This window comes from Alosa sapidissima, chromosome 19 (assembly GCF_018492685.1).
Source record: "Alosa sapidissima isolate fAloSap1 chromosome 19, fAloSap1.pri, whole genome shotgun sequence".
Classification (NCBI taxonomy): domain Eukaryota; kingdom Metazoa; phylum Chordata; class Actinopteri; order Clupeiformes; family Clupeidae; genus Alosa; species Alosa sapidissima.
The window spans coordinates 29,048,966-29,062,409 of NC_055975.1; the positions used below are offsets into that span (position 1 = coordinate 29,048,966).

The 13,444-nt window shown below is 40.9% G+C and overlaps 1 protein-coding gene across 2 annotated transcripts in view; it reads right to left on the minus strand.

Annotated features, from left to right (window-relative positions):
- The window catches only part of rragd (ras-related GTP binding D), a 21,123-nt gene extending 7,679 nt beyond the window's left edge, over window positions 1–13,444 (minus strand). The window contains exons 1-4 of one of the 2 annotated variants that reach the window (XM_042072871.1): window positions 13,013–13,444; window positions 10,806–11,101; window positions 6,635–6,834; window positions 3,733–3,847 (exon numbers count right to left, since the gene is read on the minus strand). In XM_042072871.1, coding sequence (XP_041928805.1) covers window positions 3,733–3,847; window positions 6,635–6,834; window positions 10,806–11,101; window positions 13,013–13,139 — 738 coding nt within the window. In that variant the 5' untranslated portion in view covers window positions 13,140–13,444. Of the gene's footprint in view, window positions 1–3,732; window positions 3,848–6,634; window positions 6,835–10,805; window positions 11,102–12,073; window positions 12,316–13,012 lie in introns of those variants that run through there. The other variant, XM_042072872.1, reaches the window with a different exon arrangement.

Consider the following 13,444-nt stretch of genomic DNA (forward strand, 5'->3'; position numbering starts at 1 on the left):
GCATATGTCTGCCATATTGTGCAGTACATGTGATGTATGTGTTGTTTAGTGTTGTTGTTATTGTTGTTGTTGTGTGGGCTGACTTGCTGATGCCTCTTGGCCAGATCATCATTGAAAATTAACTGGTTCTCAAATTATTTAACCGTTAAAATAAAGGTCAAATGGTCACTCCATATCACTTCTCCAAAGATCATGCATTATAGAGACTTGGAAAAACAGATTGTGACAGATAGTTTTGCAGTTATTTGCATTCTACTGCCATCATCTGGCTAAAGTCAAATTTATTTATGATCAGATTTGGACATTTTGGTTGGACAACTAATCCTGAGCAAGATTACAAACTCCATCCCAGCCTTAAGCAGAACTACAAGGATAGAAGGATTTACGTGTAAGAGTGCGTGTGTGTGTGTGTGTGTGTGTGTGTGTGTGTGTGTGTGAGAGAGAGTGTGTGTGTGTGTTTGCGTTCAACTGTGTGTTACATGTACAGTGCAAATGGAAAGTTCACTCATCTGAAAATGGATTTAATTCATTTTTTCTCATCAATCTACACTCAATGCTCAATGCAGTGAAAGGGTCTGAAAACTTTCCGGTTGCACAGTATAATTAAAGTTATATCCATAGGACTGTTTCTAGGGATACCGTTCAGGCATTTATGACAGGGAATTATGAAAGCCCTACTTCTCTGGCTATTTATGTTTGCAGTTATAAAATGCACTGAACATTAATTTAAAATTAGCTTCATTTCTTGGTGAACTGTGAGAAACACCTAGACTTTTAAAACATACAAGGACACATTTCCTTGCTACAGCGAAGCCTATTTCCTATTACATCGCATAGCGCAAGATTCAACGACAATGTAGACTCGACTTGTGACAGTTGCAAATACACCGTATGTTATACCCGGGATCCATAAAGGCCCTCCTTCACAGTACAAAACGCGTTACCAATAACCTGAACAAAGAGCCAAAATGGGAGAAAGAAACCACCAACTTAACAACCACCATGTGCAGTTCACTGGGGTCAAGGCAGACATCCACCTTCATTGGCGTTCCATTGAATTAACCCTTAAAGGTGTAGGTTTTTGAACATTCTAAGTTCCGCAACAATTGAAGGTTCTAAAATTCTAGGTTGAATTCAATGAACCCAGATATTCTTTAGAATGTTAATTTCCCAACATTCCCGTCACCGACAGTGACGGTACTCCTTTAAGGGTTAAGCCCACGACACCTCAGGGCTCAACAGTGGTGTCTGGCGTCCTTGACCCCCCCCCCCCCCCCCCTCCACACTCACGATGGGTTGAGACCCGCTACAAACTGAGATAAGTACAGTACCTCTCCAGAAACACAGTGACAAGATTTGACATATCTCTGGGTCAATTCAGATCATAACAGCCATGACCATACTACGTAGTTGATGCTGTCATTGTAATTGCTTTCTTTGAACTCGATCACCATCTCCCTTTCTGTCTCATCAGCTGTACTGCATATTGAGTACCGTGCTGTAATTTGTGGTTTGCATGTTCAATGTAAACTGTGACTGGAAGTCTAACACTACAAGTCTTTTCTAATAAAAAAAATGTTGAGCACGAAAAAATAACACCCATAACCACTGGCTCGCCTTTTCAGCAGCCTCAGATAACACTTATACAGCTCTTGTCAGTGACTGTCCTTGAAAACCAAAATCTTAACAGAAGTGTGCTAACACCAGTCTCCATGTGCTTGCCAGCCTCGTTCCCTTGCTTCTGCTCCCAGTTCTGCATTCTATAACTTCTTCCTTTCAAAGGCTTCCTCCATCGCATCTTCAAAGGGAATAGTTAGCTAAATGAAGTAGGCGACGCACTCATAATCAGTATGCACCATGTCTGATCTTAAAGTCACAACAATACATACTGTGAAACTTGCACTTCCCTTCCACCAGAAGTTTCCAATCTTGTGCTCTTTTATCTCCCTCTTTTTTTTCTTTCTTTTTTTTACACTGATGAAGGTCTGAGGATCGAAATGTTTGTACATCACCTCACTTGGTAGCACCTTCGCTTGATAGATTAAACACTTTGTTTATTTATTTTTAATACGGCAAATAATGGTGTGCGAGTTTTTTTCTTGATTGACCTCTCGCACAAAATAAATTCTACTGTCCCTGTCACTAGCTAGCAGATTTAACCGCCAATCTCTTGTTCTCAAGCAAAACCACAAGTGATTTTAAAACATTATTATTGTTGGAGCCAAAATAGCTTTGTAATCTTGTAGCTTTGCCAATCTTGTATATTTCTTAATACATGTATAACCAACTAACAACCCTGGGTCAAACTAGTCAAACAACCAGACAGAACATGCTGTAAAGAGCCATGACCCCATACATCGCCTGCAGGCTCCATCTTCACCAACCCACTGACTGAGGTTCTGTGGACTAGGAAGTGCATACAGTAAGTGACTCCTACCAAGGCTTTGAACCAGAATTTTTTGCCAATTGGTTCGTTCTGAACAGAAACAGTATTTTAACGTTTCTGGTTTTGCTTCCTACCCTAAAAAATTGACGTTCCCGAACCGGTTAGAACAAAAAAATATTGTTCCTGAACCGGTTAATAACATTCCATGTCAGCTGTCGGACAAAAATATATGTATTTTTTCAACCTAGCTATTAATAGTCACAATATTGTCTTTTAGACTCTATCCTACAGCAAACATAATAAAACACTAGGCCTCTGCTTTATACAAGCTGCACCAGTGTCTTCCTATAGCCTTTAGCCTGAATAATTTCCTGTCAAACAAAAATGCTGTCACATATAGTATATTTTTGGTGGGTACTGTAATATCAGATTCTTGGATGCCTTCCCATTGTCTAAATAGCAAAATGAGGACTATTACGTTTTTCCAAATAAATTAAAGCTGTAGCCTTAACGTTAATGATATTTTTTTTCCAACAATGTTCGTCACGGCCTAGTAAAAAGAGAAAACAGGTGAAATGAAATCATTGACATTTGGAGACTTAATAGGCCTTTTGATTGCCTGCCTGCTTGAAGACACAAACCTTCCCAGGAACAAAAAAAGCCACTATTTTAAAAAATTGTTTCTGTTTCGGAACATAAAAAAATCATAAAGTTTCTGGTTTAGTTTTTGTTCCTAGCAAAATGGCAAAAGTTTCTGGTTTTCGTTTTCGTTCCATGAACTGGTTCAAAGCCTTGGCTCCTACAGTGAATTGAATGTTATTAGCCTCTGTGGCCCATTCGTCTCCAGCTGATCTTCCTCTTCTCAACATCATACCAGTTCATCCACTGCTCTTGTTTTGCTTAAGACAACGCTGTTGTTTGGCTAACTTGGCTAACTCCCTCTTGTTGTTTGTGAATAAAGCCAGTTACCATCTGTCTCTTCTCCTGTGCTTTAAACAATGTTCTCAAAAGAAAACTTGCATTTCTTATACATTAATAAAGCTGGTGATATAACGGTTTCAGTCCCTATTAAGGTCTGCCTTTATGAAATGAAAACTAGAATAGAATACATCAGTTTTTGCACTTAAAGATGGTTATAATGACCCACTAAAAATAACATTAAAAAGTGTGTAATCGGCAGCAGACTGAGACATGTTTTCCTTTCCTTCATGCAGTTGGTGACTGAAGATTGCTGAAGATTTCTGCCTGACTGTTCCTTGGCTGTGAGTGCAGGGAGAGTAGACTGGGTTTGATGTCGGGAGCCTCGGTAAGAAAAACTCAGCAAAAATGAGTGGCAGGGGACTTACAGAAATGAAGATATTCAGGAGGTTCTCAAGGGTGGGAAGCTGGGGAATGAGCTTTTGCACCACTTTACTGAAGGCCTCGAAGATCGAGTGGTCATAGATGCTGGTCAGATAAAAGCTAAGGTGACAGACAAGAAAAAGAGGAGGAGGAAGAAGAGGAAGAAAAAGAGGAGGAGGAAGAAGAGGAAGAAAAAGAGAAGTATTAAACAGTCATTTTCATGATCACATACATTAGAGGAGCTGTTTTAATTAGTGCAATTATTGTTCATGATCACATACATTAGAGGAGCTGTTTTAATTAGTGCAATTATTGTTCATGATCACATACATTAGAGGAGCTGTTTTAATTATTGCAATTATTGTTGCAAAAATTATTGCGCAACCTTTACAAAGATCAGAAATCATGGAATGGTTGAAAAGCAGTTAGGCAAATAATGTTCCTATCATCCTGTTCCTTCCTTCAGAGCACTCTCTGCAGGCAATGAGGGCTGGCATTAAGCACGGTGAATGAGCAGGTACTGTTTGACATGTGCTGCTGCACTTCAACCACTCACTAAAATGGAGTCCCACGATCAACAGGATTTCTTGGAACGGTTGCCAGGTAAATTTACCGGACTCGGTAACACTTTATTTTAATGTGTCGCTGTTACAGTGTAACTACCTGATTAGGTACAGTGGTACAACCTGTGTAACAACATATACTATCAGGTACTATCATTGTACTTGCATTATGTATTTGTGGGTACCTACATATAGTTGTTACATTGTAATACTGAGTGCTTTTACAAAACTTTGCCAATTTGCCAAAATTTTCATCAGAGGCAAAGAGCTGACCTGAGACCTGCTGGATGGGGTAAATCTGGTCATGATAGATTTGATATACAAACCATTCTTAGCTCCAGTCAAGGCTGTGCTGCTACAACCTTGTTACTCTTTGATACAGTGGAATAATATATGGAATAATAAGATATCTATTCCAGAAGAGTACTCCTAAGAGCCCAAAAGATTCTGAAGGACTTTTCTCATCCTAACAATGGATTATTCCTACCGCTGAAATCAAGAAGACGCCTATGTAGTCACAAAGCCAGAACTGAGAGACTCAGGAGAAGTTTTTATCCCCAGGCCATCCGAACTCTGATCACTATACTGACTTTGCACACATTCACTCCTCAGCACTCATGACCCCCCCCCCCCCCCCCCCCCCCCCCCCCCCACACACACACACACACCTACATGACTTTTAGCACTTTTACATCCCTCTCCCTATGCTACAGACTTCATCACACGTCAAAACACACACACACACACACACACACACACACACACACACACACACACACACACACACACATCTGACTTTTTCTAACTTTTGCACATCTCCATAGAACTTTTTATTTATTATTTTTGATTTCTCCTCTATCTATCTACCCATGTCCTTGATTGCCTAGCCTTTCTATCCCACTCCCCTGGCACACTATCCCATCTCCCCTGTCATCCCCCCAACACACACACCAAGACCCCTGGCAGTTGGGTTAGCCCCTTGAGCCGTGGATCTATCTGCCCAAGGTTTCTTCCTTGGTAAGGGAGTTTTTCCTTGCCCCTGTTGCTCTTGGGTGCTCCTTGTTGGTGCCCCCCCCCCCCCCCATTCCAATCCTCCCCCACCTTTATTATGCAGCCCTTGCCACTTAATCTACTAAACCCCTCTTCTACTGCACTCTTTACCCCCCCCCCCCCTGTTGGTGCCCCCCCCATAAATGCACAAATAGGCTGACACCAGACATAATTTCACTGCATTCCTTACTTCCAGTAACTATATGCATGTGACACTAAACTTCCTTGTATCCTTGTATAAACCTATTAAGTGTACCAGTTAATTACTTACATGTACATATGACATGTATGTTATGTCTTCGATGTCTTGGAACAGGTCTACTAATTCACTACATAGTACATATATCAACTGTGTTGGTACACACTTATTGCTCTTTGATACAGTGGCATAAACCCATTAAAATTAAGTGTACCACTTAAGTACTTACAATTACATATTACATGTATGTTGTGTCATTGGTGTCTAGGAACATGTCTGCCATTACCCTACATACTGTAGTACATGTATCAACTGTGTCGGTACACATTTATTACTCTTTTGATACAGTGGAATAAACCCATTAAAATAAAGTGTACCAGTTAAGTACTTACATGTACAAATTATATACATCCTGTCAATGATGTTATGCATCCTGTAATTGATGTGTTGAAACGTGTCTGCTGTTACACCACACAGTACATGTGAATTAGTAGACCTGTTCCAAGACATCGAAGACACAACATACATATGTATATGCATATGTATGTCATATGTACATGTAAGTAACTAACTGGTACACTTAATACGTTTATTCCACTGTATCAAAGAGTAACAAGGTTGTAGCAGCACAGCTGTAACATGTACACTGAAGACAATGAGGCCTTGACTGGAGCTAAGAATGGTTTGTATATCAAATCTACCATGACCAGATTTACCCCATCCAGCAGGTCTCAGGTCAGCTCTTTGCCTCTGATGAACATTTTGGCAAATTGGCAAAGTTTTGTAAAAGCACTGTAATAAGCAAAGTATTACAATGTAACAACTATATGTAGGTACCCACAAATACATAATGCAAGTACAATGAGAGTACCTGATAGTACATGTTGTTACACAGGTTGTACCACTGTACCTAATCAGGTAGGTACACTGTAACAGCGACACATTAAAATAAAGTGTTACCACTGACTCTTTTCAGACTGGGAACATTTGGACAATTACTGCAATTACAGAGACAATTGTAGCACACTTGCCAAATTCAATACAAGTTATGTCTCACACACAGCGGCCATTCACAGCTCAAGCCGTCAAAAGCACCTGAGGTGTATTCGTTCCAGCCCTGCGTCTGCCAGGTCGTCATTGGCTCGTTTGTGGATGTCCCTCTGCTTCTCTATCTTGTGGTCATCCGAAAGCCCGTCCACTTTATGGATAAAGACTTCAAAGTTGATATCAGGGTTGACCTTGTAGGCTCTGGTCACAGTCAAGTGAAGCCTGCTCAACGCTTCAATGTAGTCATCCTGAAAGAGAAGATGAGATGGGAGGAAATAAACATCTAAAGCACATCTATATCATAGAAAAGCCTATCATGACTGCATAGACACTGGGAAAGATACTGTAATTGGATGATTATGCAGCTCTCCATTGTAAGAACTCCACTGGGCATTTGGGGGGGCGGCAAAGACATGAAGAGGAAATGTCCCTTACAGTCGTCTGTTTCTATTGTGGTGTAGGAACCAAAGATTCTAGAGCACTACGCTCCTCTTTTGTAGGAACCAAAGATTCTAGAGTGGAGCTCTGTTCTAGAATATTTGGTAGGAACTACTAGACCAGGGGTGGGCAAACTTTTTGGCTCAAGGGCCACATTGGGTTTTGAAAATTGGCCGGCGGGCCGCACAACAACCACCCCCCCCCCACACACACCAACGCCACACGCATAAAAAAATACATTTTTTATAGCCTAATTTAGTATGAAAAGTATTTGTTTTAAAATATTAATTGCTTAAAAATACTGCTAATTTTATGCTGTTTAACAAATGTATAAATTGTGCACTGTCGCTTTAAGACAGTCGCTTTAATTCACGTTTATTTCTCAATGATCTTCTGCCTGCTCCGCTATGGTTAGTGCTGTACCTACGGCTGGGCCCTCTCACAGTTTTTAAATGGTCAGTAGTGGGAACTACTGTTGCCTTCATGATTTCCTTTTAAAACTTTCTTATAAGAAGGAGATATCAATTATCAACAATCACAAGCCAGCTGGAACCTGCGGCTCTCTCCCTCTCGTGAGTGCAGACGTGTTCCCAATTAAATGGACTGCATAATGTTCACGTTAGATCTGCTGCAAAGGAGATAACTAAGAGTTAACTTAGTTTAACATGATGTTATCTCTATTTAACATGATGTTTTGACATTGACATTGTAAACGTTATCTAAGGAGAGTGAAAAGCAGTTTGCAGTAAAGCTAACCAACGTCGTCTCTATCGCAGGAAAAAAATAGCGAGCAGCCTGATAACTAAATGAAATGCTCGGCGGGCCGGATTCGGCCCGCGGGCCGCAGTTTGCCGACCCCTGTACTAGACATACACACTTGAACAAAACACATTTTCCTGTGGCAGTACCAACATTAGACCACAAAACCAGAGTACGTCAAAATAATGTTGGTTTTCCCCAAAGTTGAATCAAGAGATGAATTTGTTATAAAACAAATGCAAACACAATGGGATAAGCTGACCTAAAGCACCCTGCAAGTTCCTGCAGTGGAGCATTACCCATTAGATTACTGTGTCCTTAAGGTTCATTTCATGTTTATGTTCATGTTTATGTTTCTTAGCAGACGCTTTCCCAAAAAGACTTGCGATGACATCAATAAACATTACATTAACATTAACAGTTTAAATTAACGTGATAAAGCCTAATTAAAAAATAAATAAATCATGAGTTCATGTTCCAAATTTGCTTCATGTGAAGTGAGAAGAAAGCTTGTTTGGCCAAGTATCCAGCCAGGGTAGTGCTTTGCTGGGATCATACGCATCATGAGCAGACAGGAGTCAAGCTGAATCAGTGCATACACACACCCCATCCTATTCTATGACTTCCTATCCAAGGAAGGCAGTGGGTTGGTAGGGATACTGCTGTACCAATACTCAAGTCCTGCAAGTCCTTCTAATTAGCTCAGAAAAGAACTCAAACAGACTAACACCCCTTCCAGTGCTTCTAAATCCGAAAAAAAAAAAAAAAATCAATCTTGCCGTTATATTTTATTAGAATCTCAAATTTGAGCCCTGTGCAAAGAGACATTCACAGGGTTGTGTTAGCACCTTCAAATCATTTCTACATGTTGACCTATTTTTAACAGATACTGAGAAAAGTATTCATGCATGTATTTCTTTCCGCCAGGACTACTGTAATGGACTGCAATGGAATACTATCAAGCAGGCTGAGAGCCAGTATAATATTTAAAAGGGCACCAATTACCCCTTGTGGGCATATAGGACTATTCAGAGACATGGGGAGAGGAATACAAATAAATACATTCTGTGTGGTAGTTTCAAATGTATCGTCTGATCATTTGGATTCTTAGAGAACATAGCGATTTTTCCCCATGTAGACAAACTGTCTTGTGCATCGCATTCCAAATCTTCTGACCAAAGTGCAACTACTCCGAGAGCTCTGATGATCGGAGAATAAGGAATGTTTAAATGAGGCAGAGCTGGAGATGCAGTCGGATAATAAGAGTAGTTTTGAGTAAGACCGAAATGAGCATTTGCAATTAAATAGCATACACTGTGGCATAGCCTTGAGGGCATTCTCACTGAGTTAAAGTAAATTGCTACTTTAGCCCACTGACAAGGCTCAAAATATAATTACACGTCTATACTACAGATTGTCCCTCCAGATAAAACATAAAGTATTTTTACCTTTGTAAGTCTAAAGAAAAGTTATTAAAGAGGACTGCCAGTGCATCAGTGCACTTTATTCTTCTTACGGTCACATACATCTTGTGAGGAGAAAGTCCATAACAAGCCTAAGTGCTATTTGGTGATTTTATCATGATAAAGTGTAATTGTTATGAAAATATAGTTTATTGTTGTAACCAGTATTCTTCAGCGAGATCCACTATTCTATTTAGTGATGAATCTTCTTTCAGGTGATAAATAAAATAGAATCAAGGTTGCAGCTGTCCAACACCCTTTTGTGGATTTGTTCTAAATATACATGAGGAACAGAACAAGGGAACTGGCAAAGTGATGCAAATTATGTTTTTTATGGGGAACAAACTCCAGAAGGACTAGTCCCAAATACTATCAGGGGTAAAATACTTTGCAAGTGTGCACATATGAAGGACAGGCCAAGCAGAGATTGTGGTGAGCCCTTGCCAGTCTTTTGCTAAAGCCATGGTAGTCTTTTGCTCTGCTTTGATGTTTTTTAGGGATTGTTCCTGCTGGTGGACTACAGTTGCATGCTCACTCTCTCTTAAACTCCCCTGAGGGCTTTTCCATCTTACTTCTATAAAAGATCACTTTAAATTGTTTTTTTTATAAAGTCAAACACAACTAACTCTGATTATACAGTAAACCAAACACTAATAATAAACAAACCAAAACATTGCAATGGCTTTGTTTATTTATGAATTCATTTTTTATTCCTCTTATGACATGTTTCTCTTTCATAAGATAACACTCCCTTTCAAATGTAATTAATATTTTAGTAAAACATGTAGTGGATACTTAATTAATGTTGACAAGGGTTTTTTAATTAATGTCAGCTAAAATCACAAATTATGAAATAATAAAGCTCCCATACTTGAGCAATGAGTATCATCTCATCCTGTTTTGTGAAGGCCAAGGCCTTTACTCTCCTAAGGGTAAGCCTACAGTGACTGTAGCAAAGACAAAGTTCAAAACCAAGCTTAGGGGGCCTATCTGCCTAAGGCTGGCCTGGGGGAAATTTCCATGATGAAACCAGAACAAGGTGAAAGGAGGTGGGGTGAGGGTTAGGGGTCCACTAGAAGAAAAAAGTGTAGTCTGGATAAACAGGTGAATGTATAGCTCATCAAAGTGAACCATGTGATGGAAGTTTTTCTCATGCCTCTACTTAGTGGCTTTTGTCAAATCTACACTTCAAGGAGAGGACGGACATGTCTGTGTTTTTTTGTTTAATCTAAGGCCTAATGCATTTTCTTAAACCTATGAATTGCAAATAGATTCAAATTGTATAAATGTAGTGGCAGGGTTGCATATACTGTACTGTACATACCAGTACATACATACAAATACAGTACATACATGCATATACACAGTACATACATACAGTACATTCATTCATCCATTCATACATACATACAGTACATGCACATATACATACAGACAGCATACTGTACATACATTTATACATACATACAAACATATATCATTGCTCTCTACTGAGTCCTCTGTACTCATTCCTGCTAAGTTACTGCACCATTGTTAAAGATGTGATTGTGCTACGTCACCTGTGAGTCAATGACAAAGATGAGCGCCCCTGTGCCGCGAAAGATCATCTCGTAGTCGAACGTGGGGTCAAAGAAGTCGATCTGGCCCGGGAAGTCCCAGATCTGGAAGCTGACGAAAGAGCTGTTGGAGACGTCCTCGCGGCAGATCTTGTTGGTGCTCTCCAGGAAGAGCGTCTCGTTGGGAGACATCTTGTGGAACACCACCTTCTGGATGGAGGATTTGCCGCTGCGGCGAAGGCCCATCAGCAGAATGCGGGGCTTCACCTCGCTGCTGAAGGGGTCGCTGAAGCCCAGGACTGGGTGGGGTTAATGCCGCACACACACACACACACACACACACACACACACACACACACAATAATTAAATACAAAGATTGCTTTGAACCGTTCTGGAATCCAAGAATTGGCCTAGTAGAATACAAATAACAGCTATATCACACACACACACATACATGTTAATATTTTTAAAATTCATTGGGAGGATAAACAATATTGTAACAAGATACAAAAATGCTTTGAACCATTCTGGGATCCAAGAATCGACCCAGTAGAAAATAACAGGTATTGCAAATGTGTGTGCACACACAAACAAATAGATATTACACACAATTTTGCATACAAAGGAGCACCTGGCAGTCGAACCAGGGATGGATTACTGCACGGGCCTACCGGGCCCAGACCCAGGGGCCCAAGGGGTCAGGGGGCCCTGAAGCCCAAGCCATTGCATGGAATCATTGCCTCAATATCAACAAATCAGGATATAGGCTATGAATCTGAGGGGGGGGCCTTAATACATCTGGGCCCAGGGGCCTGAAAGTTCATAATCCGCCCATGAGTCGAACTTCCAGATGAACACAGACACACCCTCATACATGTTTATGTGCACTGACTCACACCTAAAGTATTTTTTCCCTCAAACACACATGTGCATATGTACTGCAAAGGAGACATCTACCGTGATCCAAAGCCTAGTAGTCGTCACAAAAGTTCACAATGTGTTTTCAAATAATTTCATCGAGAGATAACTGTAAGGACAATGTGATGCAAGTCTGTGCAATGTCGTTGCAGTGAACAGCAATAAAGAACGAGGTCTCAGAGATCAGACCATGAAAACACACAAGACTCCAGGAATACACTTCAGTGAACAAGGTTGACATGAGAGTCTCATTAAACCCTTCTGCAACAACTCATATGCTGGTGAAAACAAATATTTTAAAAATGGTGAGCGCTGTAAAGCACATGATAGACATATACTATACTTGGCTGACATTTGCAGCGATTTATAGCCTCCTCCTATAGGTCCTCTCCCAGTTTGGCATTGCCAGTGTCAGTTTGTATCACAAGACGGGAGCGATCTGTAACACGTTGTAGATCAAGTCATCAACATTGTTGGGAAGTGAAGTGGATAGTGGCACTCCAGTGCCTCCCACTAATCACATGCTCGCTGATTTGAAGGCTGTGACCTTGATAGCTCCCTGTTGTGGAATGCGAGCTGCATTTGGTGAGCGCGGAGGCGCAGTAAGCCTTAAAATACAGCCTTTGGAATCTGGCCACCATAGACTCGAAGCCTCCGAATATGTCTGAATATATGAACAGTCAGTGGTCTACTGGTCTGCCTGGTATCATTGCATAACTCAGAAGTGTCTGATTTAAGCAGGTTAACCGCTCATCTCGTAACAAGCAATGTAACAATAACTAGTCAAAATATCAATGTAGACTGACATGACCTCATTACGGCGAGGCACATTTTTCTATGATGCAAAACTATTTTGTAACATTGATTTATCTAAAATAATACACCCGTAATGTTTTAACAAACCAGGGCAGTTATTTTACCGACAGGCCAACATGTTAGTCGTAGTCTACTCCCCTCGCAAGAAGACACCCTTCGTTCTCCTATGCGAGTTATGCAGGCGCCTCACTAGCCTACCTCCCTGGCCGTATGTTACGGGGTCTTTACGGTAGTCAGTTATAGTGGTGTTATTGATTCACTGACCATGCACAGCGAATGACAGAGTACTGTAAATGCAATTGATACTGATATCATGCCAGTACACTGCAATAACATGTTTACTAGGCTATCTGCGTCAGTGCGCATTCGATACGTTTGGGTAGCTTTAACCAACCGTTTGCTCATTGTAGCAGGAACGGTATTTTTTCCTCCAGATCAAGTTTCGAGCATTAGTTTCGAGATTTAACTATGTTACCTCCGTCCTCGCAGCTACAGTCAACATCTCCGTCCGTGAACGTATCAAAGTCGTCGTCATCGTCATAGTACGCCAACGCCAAGTCCTCATCTTCCTCGCAATATTTTGAAACTCCCTCGCTAGTCATTCCAAAAGTTCTGAAAATTAAAGTGCAGCGCTGGACCAACTTCTCCACATTGTCACCTGATATGTCCAAGCCACTGTGAACTTTCACCTCTCCTTTCCTTTGCAGAAGCGGACATACCAGTCCGCCTGCGAGGGAATTCGCAGCACACTGCAAGTATTCATGACTTCAGGCGCATCAAACAATGATTAGTTCTGACCAACAAGGGTCAAAAAGGACAAACTAGATGCCAAATACTTTGTGCAGGGCAACGCCTACCCCTTAGGTCAGTGAAACAGGCGACAACATGGTGGCTATCCTGCCAAGAG